Source organism: Primulina tabacum, chromosome 6 (genome assembly GCF_025594145.1).
Source record: "Primulina tabacum isolate GXHZ01 chromosome 6, ASM2559414v2, whole genome shotgun sequence".
Taxonomy (NCBI): domain Eukaryota; kingdom Viridiplantae; phylum Streptophyta; class Magnoliopsida; order Lamiales; family Gesneriaceae; genus Primulina; species Primulina tabacum.
In genome coordinates this window covers 1,760,126-1,781,625 of record NC_134555.1, presented here as the reverse complement: position 1 = coordinate 1,781,625, position 21,500 = coordinate 1,760,126, and the positions used below count along the sequence as shown (strand labels likewise).

Genomic DNA, 21,500 nt, shown 5'->3' with positions numbered 1-21,500 from the left:
GCAATTGATTCTGGTGCTCTCTGATCTCCAGCCTTTTAGTTGACAAAGAGAAAAACACGATGTTACTATTAAATCATAAAATATAAAAATTGAAAGTAAATATTTGAGAGAACATATTTGCAAGCAACCAAACCTCCAACTCTGGTTCAGTTTGCATGGGTAATGCTGATAGAGGAATCGACGCTAATATGCCATTTACAATGGGACAGTTGATCGTTTGTGACCATTGCTGCACGTATATAATTAAATAAGTTTAACGCAAAACACATCACTAAAAGAATATTTGAAGAATTTATTGGGCTGTGTTTAAGAAATCCCAAAACAAAGAGAATGCAAACAATTTAACTTCATTTTTTATGGAGGTACATGAGTTGGAGGACCTTCTTGTCTTTGGAAGTTTTCCTCTTCGCTAGATGCCGTTACTTTTCAAGAAATCGAGTTGTTGCTTTTTCCCCCACATGCACGAAGAATGAACTACTGGTATTAAACTAAAAACAAATTGATGCTCTAAGAAATTAACCGCGACGCAACTGGACTAGGACTAATCGATCGGTTGACCCCCAAAAAATTTAAGTTTCGTTTGTGGGAAAATAGGATCGAACAAAAAAGAAGTCTCACAAATTACACTAGGAAATGTTTATTGTTGTGAGTAATTTAAGTTTGGCTTGTGGGAAAATAGGGACGCAAGCTGTCTGGAAAGTTAAAAGGAAAATAAAATTTCTACTCTATTTAATCAGTATTACATTATTCCTTAGTGGCTAATATCTGGGTAATATATCAAATGACGTGACACCAAATTTATACAAATATACTGACAAAATGAAATAGTCACTGCAATCCGTGGCTTCGAGGCTGAAACTCTGAAGGATCCATCAAGCCCTCCAAGACAACAAGTTCATCCAGAAGAGAGACCTTCTGCTCTTCAAGGGCTTTAACATCAGCTTCAACCTCTTGCAACTCCATTTGCAATCCATGGTTATCTTCCTCCAAGAGCAAATATTTACGCCTCAAAGTTCTATATTCCAAATCTAGTACTGAATCTGACATTTGTTTTTCTTCGCCAATCAAGGGTGACATGCCATTCTCTAAACCTCTTTTGGAGGCCTTTAACCCTTTCTGTCTTTTCAAACCATCACCAGGTGCAGTGTTTGAATCCAACATTAGTCTGTCTTGTCCAAACAATGGTGAGACACCATTCATCATACCTTTTTTTGAGGCCTTTTTCCCCTTCGGTCCCACTGCACTACCACCAGAAGCTTGCAACATTGCAGCATCTTTTGTAGAGGTTTTAATTTTTCTAGGCTTGTTGACGGAACCATCATTTGTAGACAGAAATTTACGGTCTTCCATATTCTCGATCAGTCATCGGGTGCAGAGATCATTTGTAGAAAGAAATTTCTGGTCTTCCATATTCTCAATCAATTATTGGATGCAGTGCTCACATAAAAGTTCTGATGGCAGAAAGGAGAATGTATAGACTAAAGTAGATTTTACTGTTAAACTGTTGAGGAAAAAAAATCAAAATAAAACCAATAAAAAAGTCAAATTATCAATGCCAGACCTAATTTAATTAATTCTTTAAAAGGTTAGTGAGGGAATCACATGGCATTAACTTATAATGACAAATACCGCTCCCACTTCATCAGAGCATCAATCGATCGTATTATTCAGATTGTCATATTTCCTAGACAATAACATCCAATGCATAGATTTCCCAAAAACAAGAGTATTTTATATGGACAGACGTTATAGGATCCTTTATGTCCTCAAGTTCATCAGTTTTCATGCTAATTCAGTTTTGACACTCTATAAGGGTTTAGGATGATTTTTTGTAAACTGCTCGACAATTCATCGGACAAGCAGCATGGACCAAGACAACGCAGTAATTTTGGTTATCACATTAAATTCTGAATGCTCTATCCACAACCACTTAGCAATTCATTTGAGGTAATAACCAGTGTCTTCCATTTATGCACATGGTTTCTTGGAACATAATCAACCCCTTCTCTGAAAGAATTTTCCCAAATCAGTTTATTATCCTATTTGATTGGCTGCTCAATGGACGAGGAGGAAAAGACGACTTTAAACTCACTCAAGAACATTTCAGACACTTCAGTCTACCCTTTAATTGTCTTGTGTTAGTGTTGCACGCAACAAAATGAGTTGTTGAGCGGGGGGGTATAGGAAAAAAACTCTCAGAAACCCTAAACCATGAACAGAGTTGTTATTTGAGACTCAATTCTCTAAAACTTTTCTTTCCCCCCGCCATAAATTACTCAAGTCACACCAGCATAAAATCGAACTCCACAAAAAACGTAATTTTGTAGCAAATCAAGATCATATTATGCCTTCCAGGTTTTAAATTCAACATTATACCATACCGATCAATCGAATTTCCCCGACTCTCGACATCAGATGGTTCTTACTTATTTGGTCCCTTTGCGAAAATTTTCAGACTAATCGTGAATTAGTTTCGAAATCTCCAAATATGTAAGTGCAAGTATTCAAGCGCAAAGCATCAGTCCTAAACACAACAACAATGATGGATCTCGACAATTTTGTTAAAAAAACCATACCTGAAACAACACAACAATCGATTAAATATCAATCGAATCAGGCTTCATCGCAAGAACACCTAACATTTTCGTCGCACTCGGATCCCTTGAAGAAGTATAATCGCGGAGTTTAGTGTTCCCCAAAAGATTATATTTTCGCGAAGCAATCGGACCAAAGTGGTTGGGCCTACCGTGATGGGCTTTCTCAATTATCACTATTCATAATCGACACGCCGTATGTGTGAAAGATTTAGTTTAGGATATAAATTTATTTATACATAATAAATTATTTTATATAAAATAAAATATAATTATATAACAGAAACTTTTGGAGTAATCACCACTTAATATTAATGTTTAGGCAAAAATTTGTGTGAGACGATCTCATGGGTCGTATTTTGTGAGACAGATATCTTAATTGGGTCATCCATGAAAAAGTATTGTTTTTTATGCTAAGAGTATTACTTTTTATTGTAAATATCGGTAGGGTTGACTCATCTCACAAATAAAGATTCGTGAGACCGTCTCACAAAAGACCTACTCTAGTGTTTATCTTTCAACATGTTGTCGTTCGGAGTATCAAATAAAAAACTTTTGTATATGCCGTAATGAAGAAATAATTTAGGTCATGTTTGGATGAAAATATTTGAAATTCAGGATTTCAAATTTATTTTTATCATTAAATAAATATAAGTTAAGTTTATCTTATGCTATATATTATACATATCATGAATAAATATAGAGTTAGGGGTTAGCGAGAGTGCAGCCAATTTCTTACGGCGATGGAACTGTGAACCGTGTTTGACGGGGAGGCCCGCTAGGGTGAAGGAGAAAATAACTTTGATAAAATAAAAATTAAAAAATAAAAAATACAAATTAAAAAATAAAAACGCCCACCGTGGGGCTCGAACCCACGACCACAAGGTTAAGAGCCTTGCGCTCTACCAACTGAGCTAGACGGGCTCCGTCTATTACCTGTCGCCCGTAAAACTAATTAACTATACACATCGCTCCAACCTCCATAACTTTTACTGCCATTACACTGGCATCATCTCATTCTCCATTTCTTTTAAATAACAAAAAAATGAAGATATATTATTATTGATAAAATTTATTTGACGATAGGATCGATTAGGGGGATCATCGTTGAATTACGATAGCTCGGTTATTAAAATATTGAACACTGATGAATTAAATCGAGTTTGTTTTCAAACCAAGTGGAAGACACTCAAAATAATCATTCGTAGAAATCAATTAAAAATTTTGTATAGTATTTAAAATATATGCAAGTTGAATGAGTAAAAATATTTTGGTTTAAGCATTTTATCAAACACTTGATATGCAATATTTTTGTATTTGAAGAACACATAAAATGCTTCAACAATGCATCTTTAAAATCAATGGAAATGATAAATAAATGAATTAAATAAATAAACACGAATTTGTTTATGGATGTTCAGATATTAACAACTCCTATATCACCCCTTCTTCTTATTGAGAAGGATCCACTAGAAGACTTTGATTTATACAACACCTTGTACAAACCCATTTCAGCTTAGGACTTATATCTTGCCTAATTGAAACTCCTAGCATACTCTCGATTGTAGGTCGCAACCTCACAATCCGCATAATGTTTAATGTCTTTTATATCAAGACTACAAGCACAATATTTAATGTCTTTGTGTGAAGACCCGCTCAACTAAACTTTGAAGTTCAATTCTCTTGTATATGTGTGAGTGATTGTGTGTGAGAAATTTGTCCTTTACATTGTACATCTCAAATGTATCATCACACAAGGGCTTGTGCTATTAAATAGCAGATTTCTTCATGCTAGCTGGTCATGCTTTGAATCCCGTTCAAAAGTTCTTAGTTTGATCTTCAAGATGTTGTATTTATAGGACCCCAAAAATGATATATAGGTTAGACACAAGAATATGACCGTTTGGAAAGTTTATGTATTGTTTCTGAAATTGCAACGGTCAAATTCGCCTTGCTGGACATTTTCTCGAGCTTAAATTGGTCGTTCAGCGGTTCAATCTGGTCAGCATCTCAACCGCAGCTCAACTGGTGTGCTGTGCAAAACCAGTAGCTTCAACGCCATTTATCAGCATCTGAAGCTTCGATTCAGACTTTGACTTATAAAGATGATTTGTAGATCATCGTTTTATCTTTCCAACAGCTTACTGAATCGCTTCATTCCAATAAGCGAGCTGAAAAATATGGTCACAATACTACAACTGCTCATACCCAACTAATTGATGTTTTAGTGCAATCAATTTGGTCATTAGCAACCGATTTGACCTAGATACCATTTAATTGTGTCAAACTGACGTGAAATACAACTTGTTCCAAATTGATTTTTCTGAACAGTCAAGTTGACATATTGTCATTTGAAGATTCAGCTGAGAGATATCATTAAAACAACGAAACTCGTCAGAAATTCAGTCTGACTAAATTCATTTTCAGTTTACATCTTGTGTTTGCAACTTTACACGTGAGTAAATATGTTAGAAATACAATAATAAGTTTTGTTAACATCAAAATCAAGATTGCGAACATAAAATATTTCAACATCTTATTAATAATATTTTCGTAATATATGGTGTAATTTTTTAAATTTAGTTTTTCAGTGTCATTCTATATTATAAAAGTAAAAAAAAAAATGGATACATACCTGCTATTATTATTATTATTATTATTATTTATTCTCATTGTTATCATTATTATTGGTTTGTATATCGAATTATCATAGTAGAAAAAATTAACTTTTTAAAATAAAAAATAATAATCTAGAAGGGCTTATTGTTTGGATATGTTTTTTCAAACGATAAGCTATTTATTTAGCGGTTTTTTCTCAACTTGGAATCCATCTTATTAAATTAATAATTATTGACAATAATTCGAACAAAACAAGTCAGTCATAGCATATGTGTTTCAATTTTTTATAAGAAAAGATTCAAGCATAAAATATATATATATTGCAAGTTATTCAATGCTTTGACGATGGGAAAGAACTTTAGCAAAAACGTATTGAATAATTCATTTCATTTGATTGGGTTTGTTTTGTAATATGAGCCTTAACTTGAACTGTTTTTTTTTTTTTTTTAATATTTTTGTTATGATTGTATTAATAAAAAATTCAATATGTCAAAACATATAATAAATATAATTTTTTGGCATATCTAACATGTTCAACTTTATTAAACTTTGGATATAAATCGAGCAGAAACAAAATATGAAAATATTAACGGACGTGAACCATTGTCATATCTTGAAAAATCCTCCTACACAAATATATTACGCGTTTATAATAATTATATTAAATAAAAGCAGGTTGCTTTGAATTAAAGTTTTGAAGTCCAACCACTATTCGGTTCATCGACTTTTCCCAAGTCAAAATATGAATAGTTCGACTTACTACGTACGTGTTGTCCGATGGTCCAAAATGTAGGTCAATTTAGCTCCTTTTTTCTCCATTATTATTATTATTATTATTCATATCATTTTTTTCTCCGTTGTTGCATATCCGTAAACAAGTGATAAAAAACAAAAAAAATTTGTGTAAGATGCATTTCATGGATCGTATTTTGTGAGACAGATCTCTTATTTTGGTCATCCATGAAAAATATTACTTTTTTAAAAAGTATTATTTTTTATGCTAAGAGTATTACTTTTTATTGTGAATATCGGTAGGGTTGACCCGTCTTACATATAAAGATTCGTGATACCGTCTCAAAAGAGACCTACTCGGTAAAAAATGTATTTTGTACCCAATAAACAAGATTTAATAATGTTTATGGAACACATAGTGAATGTCCAATATTTTTGGGCATCACCCATATTAAGATTTTATTCTCTTTTGTGTAGTATTTTACATTGGATTGGATATACGATTTTTATATATATGAAATATATACGTAACCACGAGTATTTTTGTAAATCAATTAATAATATATACTACATGTAGAGTAAAAATATAACACGATCATTTCACGAAAGACATAGCATATGCCTCTGACAGTGATATGTTTTAAATATAATGGTATGGATTGTGTTATATATATATATATTGTCTCTGATGTTGTAATATTGTAACACATTGTGACAACATGCACCGGAATAATATAATTTATAAATAAATAACTTTAATTAAAAATAACACATATATGCTTATATACAATTGAATACACTTGTGCGATGTCTTGAGGCAAAATAATATCTCAAGACACAAGAATGCAAATCTATGTGGCCGAAAGTCGTAGCGACAACAATTCTTCAATCAACACTTTGTAAGATTGTTGTCTCCAACACGTCACGACATCACAATGAAACAAAGATACTTGGTCTTTGCGAATTCTACAAAATTCTATGTTTCTTATATTGTATCTCGCCTCATCTTTGTGCAACCATTATCATTCAATAAACTTGTGTTGATTTTGATAGGATTCCTTATATAAATTTTTATAAGATACGAAGAAAGGAATATTTCATTCTAAAACACATTATTTTAAACATTAAAAATTAATTATTGAGTTTAATAAAATCAATATTCCAGTGAGTCGAAACTCTTACACAAAATCTTATAAAAAAGAAAAGAATTTATGAGATAAATTGTGTCTTGCAAAGCAATGCACGTTTCCTTTCAGCCTCGAATAAAAAAGACTTAACACTTTTGTCATATGATTTGCATATTTTTTATTTTTGTTGTTGTTATCAATCAATTAACCAATATAATCCATAAATTACACTTTTTTAGTCATTTTTTTTTACTAGAAAGCTTGCGTGATATTGATAAAACCTCACATGACATCGAAAATGTGACGTAGCAAAATGAAATGTTGACATGTTTGGATTTACATCAGCATTCTAATGAAAAATAACTACAAATAAAAAAATTACAAATTAATGAACTAAAATCATGAATGGATGAATAACATGACTAATCGCAAATGACGTGATAAAAAGGTATATCTTCCCAAAATAAAAGAACCTAAGCCCAAGCCTCTCAATCCTCATTTAAGGACTCCGTGTATCTATTTAATTCCATAGTTTTAATCACTAACTTATTCAAACTTCATAGAAGTCAAACCTTTTACAATCTCACGCATCATGCGTGTTTTTGTTCAATTTCGGACTAAAGTCAAGTCCTTAACTTTACGTGGATATGAACGGAGGTTTCAATATTTTATTCCGACTAACATTCAACGAAAATATAATTAGTTGATTTACACATTAACACACTAGGTGTTTTTGTAAATAATTGAAATTGAAATTTATTAGAAAATTATTTTTTTCTCAACAAAAGGGAATCCCGTAGTATAGAGATTTTTTTAGAATGGCCGATGCAAATAATTATAAAATTTTATACATATTATGACAAAAATTTGTATGAGATGGTCTCACGGGTCACATTTTGTGGGACATATCTTTTATTTGGGTCATCCATGAAAAGTATTACTTTTTATGCCAAGAGTATTACTTTTTATTGTGAATATCGGTAGTGTTGACCCGTCTCACAGGTAAAGATTCGTGAGACCGTCTCACAAGAGACATACTCACACATTATACTCTAAAAATTAATTATAAACCATCGTTTGAGAAACGATAAAAATTGTTTTTTTCTCAACAAACTGCCATCTCATAGTTTATTTTTATTTTAATCAAAATTTATCGCATCAGATGTTAGCTTTATAAATTTAATTAATAGGGGATAAGCAAGAATTTATAGCACCAACTAATATAATATTATGAAATAAACAAAACACTCAAAAAGTTGAATCAATTGCAGAAGGTTGGCAATTAGCATAAAGGTGCACCATAGATTTATTATGTGGTTGAAAAGAAAGAAATTTAAAGGATATTTGAATTGATTGATGCAAAGTAAAAATGTTGTTGTGATATTAATTTATGATTTTTTTTCTCCTACTTATCAATATTATCGTAACACATTTTCGTTAGTTGTATTAATAAAACTAAATTGACCGAGTTGCATTTGCACATCGAGTGCCAAGACTCTTTTAACTTGTAACAGGTCTCTTGTGAAACGTTTTCATGATCTTTCATCCGTGAGATAAATCAATACTGCCTATGTTTACGATAAAAAGTAGTATTTTTGACATAAAAAATAATAATTTTCATGAATGATTCAAATAAAAAATATGTATCATAAAATTAATTTGTGATATTGTTTCACAAAAATTTTCGTGTGTAACTCGTTGAAGTAATATATATACACACACGTTTGTATCTCTTCTTGTATTTATTTAAACCAAATAAATAAAGAGTAAATATCTTGTAAGACGGTCTCACGAATCTTTATCTGTGAGACGGGTCAACCCTACAGATATTCACAATAAAAAGTAATACGCTTAGCTTAAAAAGTAATATTTTTTCATAGATGACCCAAATAAAATACCCGTATCACAAAATACGACCCGTGAGATCGTCTAACACAAAATTTTGCCAAATATTACATCCATATAATAGGTAGCCGATTAAATTTTGGTGGAAATATGGGGTTTCTATAAGTAAAAGGGCAAATACTATATATATATATAATGTCATTATAATAGTCAACCCTTTAGCCCACCAAAACCAAAAGCATCGGAATATTAAAGAAATCAAAATTTAATACTATTTTTCAAACATATATAAAAGTCAACTCTCTCTCTCTTCATTTATCTTCTCCACATCTTCGATTTATCTCTCTTCTTCAACTCCAATACCAAACCGTGAGCTTTCAGCTTTTCCGAATTCAGCCCCTCTCGAATCTCTCTATTTCTTTACATCTTTTTGTATCTGTTGGGCTTTAAAGATTTCTCGAAAACATGGGCAATGGAGGGGGGAAGCTCAGCCTCTGCTTCGCCGGAGACCACGGTGAGATTTCCCGCCGCCGCCACGACATCGCGGTGTGCCTGTCGGATCCCCTGGATGAAGGTTTAGGTCACTCCTTTGCCTACATACGACCAGACCCACCTCACAAAACGCAACCTTTCGACGATTTGGCATGCCAAACGGCGCCATTCCGCACCATCTCCGGCGCCGCAATCTCCGCCAATGCTTTCACTCCCCTCTCGACGGACCCTTGTACGTGCAACGGCTCAACTTGTCTTGACAAAGCATCAGCTTTTGAAAGCTCACAATTATTTTCTTCCATTCCCTTGCAGCCGATTCCGAGAAATTCTACCTCCACAGTGAGGTCCGGCCCAATTATGCGGAATACGGTTCAGGGTTCGGGGCCCATTTTAAGGAATCCAGGTTACGTTTCCGGCCCGATTGAGCGCGGTTTCTTGTCCGGCCCGATTGAGCGCAGCTTCATCTCTGGTCCACTGGAGAATCAAGTCGATCAGTTGCAAAGATACAAGCGCAAATCCAAGAAATGGGATCTGGTAAAAAACTTAAAAGGGTTGATCCCAAAATCTTTTTGGGGACCTGGTTTCTCTAAAGAATTGAGTAGTAATGAGAACAATACTGCTACTCTGAGCGGTAATAGCAGCAGCACGATTACTAGTAATAATCTAAGTAGCCAATTGAGCTTAGTTGATGATAACGATGATGTTGGTGATGAATCTTTTGGCAGTCAGAATGTGCAGTGGGCACAGGGCAAAGCTGGCGAGGACAGAGTGCATATCGTGGTTTCTGAAGAACATAGTTGGGTTTTTGTTGGAATTTATGATGGATTCAATGGCCCTGATGCTACTGATTTCCTGTTGAACAATCTCTATTCCAATGTTTACAAGGAACATAAGGGGCTGTTATGGTGTGACAAGTCCGAATCTTGTGAAAATGGGGTTAATAGCTCGGCATTTTGTTCTAAAAGTTTGGATAGTAAGGAAAGAGAGGAGCTGGACTTGAAATTGAGGGAGAAATTGGGCTATCTGGAACCTGCTGCGATTAATCATTTAGGTGTGTTGAAAGCGTTATCCGAGGCCTTGAGGAAGACTGAAGCGTCTTATTTACAGATAGCAGACATGATGCTAATGGAGAATCCCGAGTTATCTTTGATGGGATCTTGTGTTCTGGTTATGGTTTTGAAAGGTGACGATGTGTACTTGCTTAATGTTGGAGACAGTCGGGCTGTTTTAGCCAGGGCCGATTCTCAAGTTGGGAAAATGAGGAAGTCGTCCGAGGAATCGTTATACGGTTATGAATATGAACACACTCACAACTTGAGTTCTTGTCAGCTAACAATGGATCATAGCACATCTGTTAGAGAGGTAGAAACATGTTTTAGTCAATCTATGTTTCTTTAAGGTCTGTGTTTTGTTGTTTGCTCTTTAGTTCCTATACTCAATGTTTATGTGGTAATTGTTCATCATAATAGGAAGTGAGAAGGATTAGAAATGCACATCCAGATGATGCTTTTGCCGTTTATAAGGAGAGAGTGAAAGGTTCTTTAAAGGTTACCCGAGCTTTTGGGGCTGGCTTTCTCAAACAGGTATGCATCATTGTAAACTACAAAAATTCACGTTTCACATATATAAATTGATGGATAGTAGCAACAGTCCATGTCGCGCAATGCAGTGATCAAATTGGTACAACGATACTTGATATTATAAACAAGCTATGAGATTGTTCCTATTAGTATGTTTTCTGAGAGATTGTTGGGTGTAACGTGTGATTGTCTATGTAGTATAGCAATCTGTATGTGGCATTAGAGTTGATGTAGGTTTGAAATCCATCAGCTATAGTATTTAGTGTTTCTCCCGTTACCTCAGAGAGCACAGTGCCCCTCCTATATATTCCATTTTGGTGGGCATACTGGGGCAATCTTCACAAATTTCTATCAATATATATAACTTCCATATTCCTGATAATTCAATATATTCTGAATTGATGTGTTCTTTACAGCCCAAGTGGAACAACGCACTACTTGAGATGTTCAGAATTGATTACGTCGGAACGTATCCCTACATCACTTGCTCACCGTCTCTATGCCACCACAGATTAAATCCCATAGACAAGTTCTTGATCCTATCATCTGATGGCCTTTACCAGTACTTCACTAACCAAGAAGCTGTCTCTGAAGTTGAGATGTTCATGTCAACTTTCCCTGAGGGCGATCCAGCTCAGCATCTAGTCGAAGAAGTGCTATTTCGTGCTGCTAAAAAAGCCGGTATGACTCCGAATCTAGGCTCCATTTCATGAAAAATTATACTATATTTATATTTAAAAAATTTGTATCTGATGAACATGAACTTCTGATTGAATTGGCAGGTATGAATTTTCATGAATTACTCGATATCCCACAAGGGGATCGTCGCAGATACCATGATGACGTCTCAATTATCATTATTTCATTCGAAGGGAGGATATGGCGATCATCCGTGTGACTAGGTTAGGAATCAGACATACACACAACCAAGAAAAAAAATTATAGGAAGCTTTATTATTGTAAATGTGTGATATATATACCAGTTGCTGGGGATTTGTAAATGCCGACATCCCCAAGATTTTCCCCTTAAATTCATGCGTCATACATCTTCAAAAGTTGTAGTTTTGATCAGGTTTACATTTTCCATGTAGAAATGTATATCAAAAGTCGTAAATTCAATAGAAAGGCGAAGATTCTTTCGTTTTTTAATATGTTGTCATGCCGGCAGCTGCCTTCACTTAAAAATCATGAGAACATTTCTTGTGTGGTTAGAAAATTAACTAAAATAAAACTTATGTTTCGAGTTGGCAATTTTAAAATATATTATGTAGTATTTCTTAATAGGTAAAAAGTTGAGTGAAACGGTATCACATGTCGTAATTTGTGAGACAGATTTATTATTTGGATCATCCATGAAAAAATATTATTTTTTATGCAAAGTTATTACTTTTATTGTGAATATCGATAAGATTGATCCGTCTCACAGATAAAGATTCGTGAGACCGTTTCACAAGATAACTACTCATATATATATATATATATATATATATAGATATAGATAGATGTAAGTGTAGATTGATGGATGATTAAGTCAAATGTGGTTTTGGTGCCTCTGACATCTCGTGATATATATATTATCAAACTTAAATGTTGGAGAGACTCCTATCACCGTAATTGATTGCAAATTTGGAACTAGTGAAGTTGAGGTGAGTAAGAGGGGAGAAAATTGGGTTTTTAGAAACAAAAATAAATTTTTACATATATATATATATATATATATAAATTTCAAATCTTTTTGTCAAAAAAAGAGGGAGAAATAAATTTAAGACTTCTTGAATAGTTCTTTTGTCTCATTTCTTCTTCTTTTTTTTATCCACTTAAAAATCAAAAGACCAAATCGATAAATATTATTGACCTTTTTAATTTAAATAGAACAAATCAAAATATTAGGATTTCCACACTTTGGGTAAGTAGTTGAATTTTTTGATGACTTGAAATGGAGGTAAACTTTGTTTTCTCATTTGTCAAACCCACATGGTGTAGAATGTTCAGCTATAATAATTTATGTCAAATTTAATTTAATTTCACGTAACTTGGTTTTTTTTTTTTTTTTTAAATAAGGTTTGAAAAAGCGAACAGATTGGAGACTATGACAAATCGCAATTCACTTTCTTTTCCGTGTGATATAAATTCTTTTTGTTTGCGTACGTTTCTTTCTTTGTTTTTTTTTAACAATATAAAATGTGACTTGAAAACTTTCACAAAGTATGACTTTTTTAAGGCAAATACATGTTTTTGTTTTTTCTGAAAATATTTTCTTTGAAGAATAAACATCTTCATCTTCATTCTGAAATCTCACTTTAAATAACTCTGTTTCAAAGATTTATTCAAATTCAACATTCAAAGTCACGTAAATATTCTTGATTTCTTACTCATGCTAGCATGAATATTCATCATCTTTTTACGGATATTATTTAAACTAGCTACTTTGCACACGCGGTGCGTGTGTGTATAGTTTTTTTTATAATTATCGTGAAATTTGACAAATTATCGAATGACTAAAGTGCTATTTGAATAGTTGTAATTTAAAACAAAAATAAAAAAAATATTTTTTGAGATTTAAAAAAATAAAAACAAAAATGTAATTTTGATATAAAATAAGGTTAAAATTGGGAAATAAAAAAACAGACCAACTTTTTGTCTTTATTAGGGAGATTTTAATAGATAGTAATAGATAAACTAGTTTTTTTTTTTTTTTTTTTTTGGGTTTGGAATCTAAGAAACGAAAGAGATGTTTGAGCCTAAAAAGTCACTGAAAGGGATGCTTTGAAATTTAAACAGGAGAGTTGGAACCAGCAAGTAAAAAAGTAGTCGGTCAAAACGACAATTCTAACGTCTCATATCGGGAAAAATGAATTGAAATAAAACAACTTCCGCACCAAATAATTCAAAAAATTAGCTCTAGGAATCAGTATAACCCGTATAAGAATAGTTAATCTAACCTATACTGAGCGTAATTCTTCTCATATCTAAAATTGATAAAGCGTTGATATCATCATATATTGATGATCTAAATCAAAAAAATTTAAAGAAGAAATCCTTCCGATATAACATAAACACATCCGTATAAGACCGTCGACTTGTGACCCGTATAAGAGTGTCAACCATAGGATACATCCAAAAACGCACTCTATTCTATCCCCATGAGTCTACTTCAATTGTTAATCATCACCAAATTGTACACCTTATTTGGTACATAAACAAAGAAGCATCACACATGAAAAACCGAGACAGTCAGTCCTCATCTGGAAGCATATTAATCTTTCACCATTCCCACCAAGAAACAAGTATCCAAAGCATAATTCCAATTCCAACGATTCAAATGCACCATTCTTTATCGTGAACGCTACTTTGTATTCCACGGAAACAAAAATCCATTAACCAAACCATAGTATCTAAAGCTGGAGTCACATGTTTCACCATTTCACGAATTCACAAGTTCAAACGCTAATTTTATTTATTATTGTGTGTGTCGATACGTGAAGTTGATCAAACTACTATTCATCAAATGTAAATGGCAAGATCTGTAATTCTAACTCAAGTGTCAAAGTATCCTAATTTCACACTGTTCTCTAAATATAATGATTGGATAAATGCAGACACCCTTGGCAGCATACATGTACGTACTAAGAAGTAAGTAAGAAGTATCAGTATCTTAATAAAGTTACAAAAAACATATATAATTCTCTATTGCTTAATCATATTCCAAGTCCATCCAAAAATTCGAGATAAAAACATAGACCACAACACCGATATACTCCTGAATCCATTACAAAGACAATAAAACCAACACAATGAATTTGGAAATTAAAAGCTGAAATAAAGTACGCTGAAAACACAGATGCTTGCTTCCGATCAGAAGCATTTCCTATGCACAATCGATGGACCTGATTCATCATACTCTGCCTTTGCTATCCACATCTGCACCCAAGCAAAATGAAAATAAAGCCTTTATTAACGAAAAGGTATAATAAAAAGTTAGATGGAACGATGATATTGATCAAGTTTAGACATACTTGTTGGAAGGTGCTGAGGGAAGCTAAGATGGATCCACCTATCCAGACACTGTACTTCCTTTCAGGCGGGGCCACCACTTTGATCTTCATGCTACTGGGTGCCAGTGCGGTAATTTCCTTGCTCATTCTGTCAGCAATACCGGGAAACATGGTAGACCCACCACTCAGAACAACATTTCCATAAAGATCCTTCCTGATATCAACATCACATTTCATTATGGAATTGTATGTGGTCTCGTGGATACCAGCAGCTTCCATTCCAATCATGGAAGGTTGGAAAAGGACTTCAGGGCATCGGAAGCGCTCGTTTCCGATAGTGATCACTTGACCATCAGGTAGCTCGAAGTTCTTTTCGATGGATGAGCTTGTCTTTGCCGTTTCCATTTCTTGCTCGAAATCAAGAGCAATGAATGTCAGCTTCTCTTTCATGTCCCTGACAATTTCCTTCTCAGCAGAGGTAGTGAAACTGTAGCCACGTTCAGTGAGGATTTTGGCCAACTGCTCGGTGAGGTCACGACCAGCCAGGTCAAGACGAAGAATAGCATGGGGCAGGGCATAACCTTCGTAAATGGGGACTGTGTGACTGACACCATCCCCAGAATCCATAACAATACCTGCACAAAAGCAAGTGATTACTAAAAACTAAAAAGACATAGTACAAGTAGATGATTTTGTACCAGGATGTCTTTAGTATTGTATTTAGAGACTTAAAGGTGATTTAATATTGGCACACACCAAAAAATCTAGCAAAGAAACATGGATATAAGAAAAAATGTTTTATAAAGTTTCTGTCACATGGGAAACATTGCAAGATTTTCACTTATACAGCCACTCCAACATTCAAGCAGCAAGTAAAAAAACGAAAAATGATAAACAGTGCTTAGGAAACAAGTGACTGGCTCGATTTACTGATAATGCAAATTCGCGTTGTTCCTATGTCACAATATTCATCATTGTTTTGCTAATTTTACTTTGAAATGAGTAGAGCTTTCTGAGCAATTTGCGCATTCAGCTCCAAGGAAATGTGAGGTTAAAATTAGTCACCACCTAAAATGTCATAACTTATAACCAAGTAACACTAACAAATTCAAATAACTTAATTTCTGTTCCTCTTCTTCCGTTGGATACAGATAAATCATGAGAATAAAATTGAATCAACTCACCAGTAGTACGGCCACTGGCATAGAGTGACAGAACTGCCTGAATAGCCACATACATGGCAGGGGAGTTGAAGGTTTCAAACATTATCTGAGTCATTTTCTCACGATTAGCCTTTGGGTTGAGAGGTGCCTCTGTGAGAAGAATTGGGTGCTCCTCTGGAGCAACACGGAGTTCATTATAGAAAGTATGATGCCATATCTTCTCCATATCATCCCAGTTACTAACAATACCATGCTCAATAGGGTACTTTAAACTTAAAATACCACGCTTGGACTGGGCCTCATCCCCAACATAGGCATCTTTCTGCCCCATGCCAACCATCACCCCTGTGTGCCGAGGGCGACCAATTATGCTAGGGAAGACAGCCCTTGGAGCATCATCTCCAGCAAATCCAGCCTAAATTCACCAGTAATCATGATAAGAAAGGAAGCAATTGGACAAGTTTCTTGCCGATAAAAAGGAGGAACTTCATCCAAATATATGCAGATAAACAGGATCATAAGCACAACTAGAATTATGATTACCTTGACCATCCCTGTGCCATTATCGCACACAAGTGGTTGAATGTCTTCAGTATCCGCCATTTACCCGTTCACCTGCAGGGGAAAAAAATTACAGGCATCATCAATACTATAAAGTTTGATTAAAGTGAACCACAATTTATCACACTTCATTTGTTAACTTGTTTTATGGCATCAAATTTCCTACTCAAGAAGGTTTCTTTACAGCTTCAGAAGCCCATCAGCAGCTGCATGACCAATCTATCCCTTTCAGGACATTATTTACATGTCTTGCTACTCCCAAACAGATGCAGTTTTATACATCTTAGTTAATTGTACGCAAACATAAAAGGCCACGGGTGTCAAGTGCATAAAGAAGAACATAAAATACGGTACAAGATATAAAACAAAAACCTACAAACCACATGATCCAAATCTAAACAACGTACAACGCCATTGCTGAAAGTAAAAACCATAGCCACCCTGAAGGGCCATTTTCTAAAAGAGATATCATCATAAAGTAAAATTAAATTAAAAAAGGACAACTATCATGAAAAACAACGCGACAAAGTAATTTTCATTTTTCACCCTTCTTTTCTTGTTTTGTTTTTCATCAACAGGAAATTTTACCGAGAGAAAACACCAACATTAAGCAGTTTGTCAGATTCATCGAAAGAGGAATATCCGTAAGAATTCCTCCATCATAGAGATCATATCGATCGCATTTTCAACAAATAAAACGAACTTCAAAATTCAATCCTGCGGCATTCCACACTTAGACTTTATCTGACTAGAGATCCCATACATTCACAGCAAAAAAGCAAAAAAAGGTACATAAACAGACTTTATCTAGAAAAAAAGCGGAGGAAATAAAGGAAAGCGAACGACAATCGAGTAAGACTACAACCTACGTACAACAAAAGGAGATGACGAAATCAGTATCAAAAGAGAAGTTGATCACCTTTTTGAGTGCCTAGAAATGGAGGAACGATGAGAAGGATTACCGTGTTTCAATAGCGAGAGAATGTTGCTGCTTCGCTTCCGCCTCACGATTCCAATTCCAAAATGGAAACGAGTGAATGCAAAATGCGGTCGAAATTTACCCGTAAATTCACTAGAGTGCCGCTTGATCTCCGATAGACTCGTGACTTTGTACGAATAATTCCTTTATATAGAAGCACGGTCCAGGCCCATATCAATGGCCATTAAACTTCTTTTATATATATATATGAAGAAAAAAATGAATGTTTTTCTAAATATTCCTAGTTAGATCACACCTACTTATTTTAAAAAATTCATATTTATAGCCCCAAAGTGAAAAATTATGTGTCGTTTGACTATTTAAATTTGGAATAAAATAATAAATTAGAATTTTTTTTTCCATTTTCCACTGATTTTAATCCATCAAATTTGAATAAATAATTAATGATTTGATTAATCTGAGATAAATATTTAATACATAAAATTGAAATTGAATATTTGATTAGATTAAATTATTAGTTATATCAAGGCAACCTAATGGAACCCTACGTGATGATCATCTTTGATATTGATTTGCAGCATATAATATTACCTTGTTTTAATTTTGAGTCGGTCTAATGAAACGATATCATATATTTATATATGTGAGACAAGCTGATTCGATATATAAATATAATTGAAAATTAATATATTTCTTATAAGTTGGTCGGATCGAAAATATATCTCGCAAAATAGATTTTAGCGACAATCTCACAAGATTTTTTTTATTTTAATTTTAAAATCATAACACTAGATTGTAATTTGTACATGGATTATGCACTCTAAAGATCCCATAAAAAACACAATTTGAGTTTTCTTTTTTTAAAAAAAAAAAAAAATTGAAAACAAAAATATTCTTGAAGAACGTAAAAGGCAATTTTAGCCCTATCTACGACCCAATTGGCGGATTTTAGGGATTGTTTCATCGTACCCGTGCAGGCAGTGCCTGCACGGGCAATGAACGGCCCGGATCACTCCACATGAGTGATCCGGGCCCACCTCCATGTAAAAAAAAAAAAAAAAATTGGCTCGAAAAAATTCGAGCCGTTGGATCGACCCTGCAGGCAGTGCCCGCAGGGGTAGGGTCGACCGAACCGGATTTTAGAGTAGTTAGCCGTCCTTTCCAAAAGGCAAAACTAGTAGTTCCACATTTTGGTGGACAACGTATTTTTATGCCCTTCTACTCTAAGAAAACATCTTTGTTCATCAAACTTTTCTTCCTTTTGGTATGGGCAAATTGGCTCGAGGTTGAGGAAGAGTCAAGTTATTGAAACTTTCATCAAGGGCTGGAAAAAATAATGATATAACCAATTCCATCTTTTATTTCTTTCTTTATTATTATTAATTATTGCCTTTTGACATTCTAGCTTAAAATATCTCATTTAATTTCAACGTAGAAATAGAATAGACCGAAAGGATCAATTAGAGATGACAATGAAACATGATGTAGAGTTCGATATTCCTATTTTCGCCCAGGAATTGTATCCCCGCCCTCATACTTGCCCCCATCACCGCTTCTTTCAGGTTTATGGAATCCTTGAATCATTGGGGATCAATACACATCTTCATCTTCGTTAATGCTTCAAAAATCCTAATGAGATAAGATAAGGATGAGTTCGAGGAATATCTGAACTTATTATTATTCTCCGAACTCGAAATTATCATCATTATTATTATAATTATCATTATTGTCGGAGATGGTTTTGGGATGGAGAAAATATCCACGCATCTACTCTGAACTATTTTAAAGATTCAAAAAAATCTCGAAACCTAAGCCCAAAAATTAGTCACAAAACCCACTGCGTTTGGGGTCTTTTCCTTTGGAACTCAAACATTTCCCACTCGTAGGATCATTGAGAGAATCTAAGTTTATTAAATTAATATTATTTTGTAATGTCGCCTATTGAAATCGTAATTGTAAATTATAGAAGCGTGTTTTTCCTATTCTTATACCTCTTCCTTTACTTAGTATAAATATGCGATAGTTTTCAGTTGTAAAGTTTTAGAACTTCATTTTACTTCTCAATAAACGGTTCTCAGAATTGGGATCTTTCCCGGGCAAATTGGTTTCCTCTTCTACTTCTCAACATGGTATCAGAGCCAATAGATTGCTCATTCTGGATTTGCTTCTAGGTTTGATCGATCGCAAGTGATCATTATTTCTTCTCAGTCTCGTTTTTTTTTTCTCTGCAATGGCTTCTTCTTCAATTGATGTGTTAGATCCACTGTATGTTAGTTCATCGGATATACCAGGACTCAATTTGATCAGTGAACAACTGATTGGGACTGAAAACTACGGGATCTGGAGTCGCGCGATGCAAATTGGCTTACGAGCTAGGAATAAGCTTGCTTTTATTGATGGCAGTTATCAGAAACCGAATCAAGGATCGGACAAGTTGCTCCAATGGGAGAGATGCAATGCAATCGTTTTATCATGGATCATGAATACTGTGTCGAAGGAAATATTTGGCGGAATTGTATATTCTTCAGATGCTGCTATGGTATGGAATGATCTCCGTGAACGCTTCGATAAGGTGAATGGATCAAGGATTTTTGCACTTCACAGAGAAATCAATTGTCACGTCCAAGGTAACAGCTCAATTTCAACCTATTACTCGAAGCTTCGCCAATTATGGGATGAATATGCTTCGCTTGTAACGTTGCCTATATGCTCCTGTGAATCTTCCAAGAAATTCATTGCCTTTGACCAGCAACATAAACTTCTACAATTTCTCATGGGACTAAATGAGAGTTTCACTCACATCCGCAGTCACATTCTGATGATGGATCCTCTTCCGACTGTGAGTAATGCTTTTGCTATTATGTCTCAAGAAGAGTCACATCGAAGCTTGCTCAGTGTGCCTCCACAACGGCTGGAACCTTCAGCCTTCTTCTCTACTCAAAACAGAAGAAAGGTTGACATTCGATGTGAGCATTGCAATATGCTTGGTCATACCAAAGATACTTGTTTCAAATTACATGGTTATCTTCCTGGTCACAAATTCTACAAAGGACCTTGGAAAAATGGGAACCAGAGGTTTGACAGGGAAGGTTCTGATAAAGGAAGGGTAATGGGCAAGGCTAATGCTACTGTTGCTGGTATTGATAAAGCTGAGCAGCCCAATGTCACCACAAATATAGGCTCGTTTTTTTTCACAGGAACAATATGCAGCCATTTTAAAGCTTCTGGACAAGGAACAACCCAATGGCGAACAGAGTAGCCTTGCTGTGAACATGGCAGGTACTGATCTTGAATGGATTATTGATTCTGGTGCTAATGATCATATGGTTGGCATTCATGGATTCTCACATGTTACTAGATCTCATGTAGTTGCCACGGGTTCAATACAATTGCCTAATGGTAATGCCACCCAAATCAGTAACATAGGCACCATTCCCATAAATCAAACCATTACTCTGTCGAATGTCCTTGTTGTCCCAGACTTTCGCCATAATCTTCTTTCCATCTCTAAATTCACTAAGGATCATCATTGTTTTGTCACCTTCTTTCCCCGATTTTGCATTTTTCAGGGCCTCTCATCCAACCTTATAAAATAATCCTCATTAATCCTTTCTAAATTCAATTCCAACGTAAGAACTTTACGAGCTAACCGACAAATAATACTATTGATCGACCTTATCGTATGTTCTCATGAAATAAAATGATTGAATTTCTATCATAACCGATTCACGGGACCAAGATCTTCATCTTTACGATTTGAATTATTTTTTTGGAAGCAACAATTATAAAGTGTCATTTATTTATTAACACCAATAATTAGTTAATCAGCATGATGCAAAGTCAAATGGGGTA

The 21,500-nt window shown here is 34.4% G+C and overlaps 4 protein-coding genes and 1 non-coding gene across 10 annotated transcripts; 2 read left to right on the top strand and 3 right to left on the bottom strand.

Annotated features, from left to right (window-relative positions):
- Positions 1-693: 693 nt before the first annotated feature.
- LOC142548566 (uncharacterized) lies at positions 694-2,741 on the bottom strand. Of its 4 annotated transcripts, none has more exons than XM_075656949.1 (2): positions 2,577-2,741; positions 694-1,501 (listed from the first exon to the last, which is right to left on the bottom strand). In XM_075656949.1, exon 2 carries the CDS (start codon positions 1,348-1,350, stop codon positions 829-831), a length of 522 nt encoding a protein of 173 aa, XP_075513064.1. In that variant the 5' UTR covers positions 1,351-1,501; positions 2,577-2,741; the 3' UTR covers positions 694-828. The 4 variants fall into 4 exon arrangements, with proteins under 4 accessions (XP_075513064.1, XP_075513066.1, XP_075513067.1 ...); XM_075656951.1 differs by having other exon boundaries at positions 2,584-2,700; XM_075656952.1 differs by having other exon boundaries at positions 694-1,493; positions 2,577-2,692.
- Positions 2,742-3,445: 704 nt separating this feature from the next.
- TRNAK-CUU (transfer RNA lysine (anticodon CUU)) lies at positions 3,446-3,518 on the bottom strand. Its single transcript has one exon. It is a non-coding gene; the product is annotated as a tRNA-Lys (tRNA).
- A 5,684-nt stretch (positions 3,519-9,202) lies between these two features.
- Positions 9,203-12,136, top strand: LOC142548562 (putative protein phosphatase 2C 4). The gene is made up of 4 exons (XM_075656946.1): positions 9,203-10,771; positions 10,879-10,992; positions 11,406-11,670; positions 11,772-12,136. Exons 1-4 carry the CDS (start codon positions 9,383-9,385, stop codon positions 11,885-11,887), a joined length of 1,884 nt encoding a protein of 627 aa, XP_075513061.1. The 5' UTR covers positions 9,203-9,382; the 3' UTR covers positions 11,888-12,136.
- Positions 12,137-14,623: 2,487 nt separating this feature from the next.
- On the bottom strand, positions 14,624-17,832 carry LOC142548561 (actin-like). 3 transcript variants are annotated; one of them, XM_075656943.1, is made up of 5 exons: positions 17,671-17,832; positions 16,691-16,762; positions 16,169-16,562; positions 15,006-15,619; positions 14,624-14,910 (listed from the first exon to the last, which is right to left on the bottom strand). In XM_075656943.1, exons 2-5 carry the CDS (start codon positions 16,748-16,750, stop codon positions 14,845-14,847), a joined length of 1,134 nt encoding a protein of 377 aa, XP_075513058.1. In that variant the 5' UTR covers positions 16,751-16,762; positions 17,671-17,832; the 3' UTR covers positions 14,624-14,844. The 3 variants fall into 3 exon arrangements, with proteins under 3 accessions (XP_075513058.1, XP_075513059.1, XP_075513060.1); XM_075656944.1 differs by having other exon boundaries at positions 17,628-17,827; XM_075656945.1 differs by lacking the exon at positions 17,671-17,832 and adding an exon at positions 17,297-17,555.
- Positions 17,833-19,878: 2,046 nt separating this feature from the next.
- LOC142548352 (uncharacterized) lies at positions 19,879-20,907 on the top strand. Its single transcript, XM_075656655.1, has one exon. The coding sequence runs from the start codon at positions 19,879-19,881 to the stop codon at positions 20,905-20,907; it is 1,029 nt and encodes a 342-aa protein (XP_075512770.1).
- Positions 20,908-21,500: the final 593 nt, after the last annotated feature.

Excerpts from the sequence above, each read along its gene's own strand:
- LOC142548566 (XM_075656949.1), bottom strand. The coding sequence starts at position 1,350 with ATGGAAGACCGTAAATTTCTGTCTACAAATGATGGTTCCGTCAACAAG.
- LOC142548562 (XM_075656946.1), top strand. The coding sequence starts at position 9,383 with ATGGGCAATGGAGGGGGGAAGCTCAGCCTCTGCTTCGCCGGAGACCAC. Across the intron at positions 10,772-10,878 it reads ATAGCACATCTGTTAGAGAG|GAAGTGAGAAGGATTAGAAA; the intron begins GTAGAAACATGT and ends TCATCATAATAG. Across the intron at positions 11,671-11,771 it reads TCGTGCTGCTAAAAAAGCCG|GTATGAATTTTCATGAATTA; the intron begins GTATGACTCCGA and ends TTGAATTGGCAG.
- LOC142548561 (XM_075656943.1), bottom strand. The coding sequence starts at position 16,750 with ATGGCGGATACTGAAGACATTCAACCACTTGTGTGCGATAATGGCACA. Across the intron at positions 16,563-16,690 it reads ATGGCACAGGGATGGTCAAG|GCTGGATTTGCTGGAGATGA; the intron begins GTAATCATAATT and ends TGGTGAATTTAG. Across the intron at positions 15,620-16,168 it reads TGCCAGTGGCCGTACTACTG|GTATTGTTATGGATTCTGGG; the intron begins GTGAGTTGATTC and ends GCTTTTGTGCAG.
- LOC142548352 (XM_075656655.1), top strand. The coding sequence starts at position 19,879 with ATGGCTTCTTCTTCAATTGATGTGTTAGATCCACTGTATGTTAGTTCA.